The 1,537-nt window shown below is 38.8% G+C and overlaps 1 protein-coding gene across 1 annotated transcript; it reads right to left on the bottom strand.

The window, feature by feature from the left end:
- LOC120538225 (type-2 angiotensin II receptor-like) lies at positions 1 to 1,134 on the bottom strand. The gene is given in 3 exon segments (XM_039767679.1): positions 1 to 246; positions 248 to 771; positions 774 to 1,134. Coding segments are annotated over 3 exon segments (1,131 nt in total).
- Between the last annotated feature and the right edge of the window lie 403 nt (positions 1,135 to 1,537).

The following is a 1,537-nucleotide window of genomic DNA, read 5'->3' as shown; positions in this document are numbered from 1 at the left end:
TCAAGTGATCCACAAATATACACTCCTCTTAGGAATGGCCTGACTTGGGTAAACCTCCAACTCCTTCACATCACTTAATTTTCTTGAAAAAGAGCTCAGCTGTGTGCTGATAGAGTTCCTTTTGTTAAGGAACGCTGATGAGCGTCTCTTCACTAGGTAGCTGAGCTCCTGCTGGAAATCATTGCCCACAAAGCAGTATATCAAAGAGTTAACAGAGCTATTGGCAAAGGCCACACAAAGTGTGAAAAGGCATCAAGGTATCTATGAGAGCATTTAACTTGCAAGTTGTAATGAAGTTTAACATGGTAAGGACATCAAGAAATGTTAGGATGTGAAAGGGAAACCAGCAGAAGAAAAAAGCCAGTACTACAGCCAGCACCATCCACAGGACCTTGTCCCTCTTGTGCTTGTTGATTTCCAGGTACGGAGTTTTCAGCAGGTAACAGCTCATGAAGATCGAAAATGGAACAAGAAAGCCAAGCGTATTTTTCATTAGTCCCAATGCATCAGACCAGGCAGGAAAGTCATCCCGAGGGAAGTCCATTATACATGCGGTCACCTTGTACTTTTCCAGATAGTATGTGTTTCTCAAGTAAATTGTAGAAAGAGTCAAGAAAAAATTTAATCTCCACACCATCATGGTGATAAACTGAGCCTGGCATAAACTTCTTCTGCTCTGAGATTGTAGTGGATGCATGATAGCAAGATATCTGTCCACACTCATGCAAGCAATGAAAAATATGCTAGCATACAAATTAATAGAAAAAAAGCGCCACAGATTTTACACGTGAAAGTCCCAAACATCCAGTTGTAGTTTTGGGCATAATAAACAGCCCATAAAGGAAGACTCAGGAGGAAAAGCAGGTCCGCAATTGCTAAATTCAGGATATAGGTGATCGCTACTGTTTTTCTGCTGACTTTGAGGCAGTTAACAACTATAACTATGGTGTTGCCAATAAAAACAACAACAAAAATTGTGCCATAAATTGTAGGAATGAGAAAGGAGTGGAAGTTGTAGAGAAACACTGAGTGACAAGATGATTCAGGGGACAGTTTTTCAAGAGATCTGTTAGAAAATAAAATTTTCCTCTGTTCAACAGTAGCATGGGATAAGCAATTTGAAATAGTTGTCATTATGTCCACGTTTTCCTTTAGGTTGCTTTGTATTGCCTTTAGGACATCTCTGAAAAAAAAAATAAAACAAATGAATAAATAAATACCTTTCATAAATAAGTATAACTTGAATCTGTCTCGCAGCTCTAGTAACCTGAGTTAAGTTCCTGGCCCAGGAACTGTCTGTGTCATGTTTTTTTGCCAAATTTACATGAGGTTTCGATTTCTATCCTCATTTTTAAAACATGCATGCTACCATGACTGGTATGAGAGAGTGCATCCTGTAACAGACTCGGGCACTGTCATCTGGGTTACAGTTGTTATCAACTGTAATGTATTTGCAATTGAGTACAGTCTGTGTGGCTTACAAATTGATGTGTGTTTTATATGACTTATTTCAATCAAGCTTTTGTCTGATTTTCCT

This window comes from Polypterus senegalus, chromosome 10, assembly GCF_016835505.1.
Source record: "Polypterus senegalus isolate Bchr_013 chromosome 10, ASM1683550v1, whole genome shotgun sequence".
Lineage (NCBI taxonomy): Eukaryota > Metazoa > Chordata > Cladistia > Polypteriformes > Polypteridae > Polypterus > Polypterus senegalus.
This window is presented reverse-complemented; position numbering and strand designations above follow the sequence as displayed.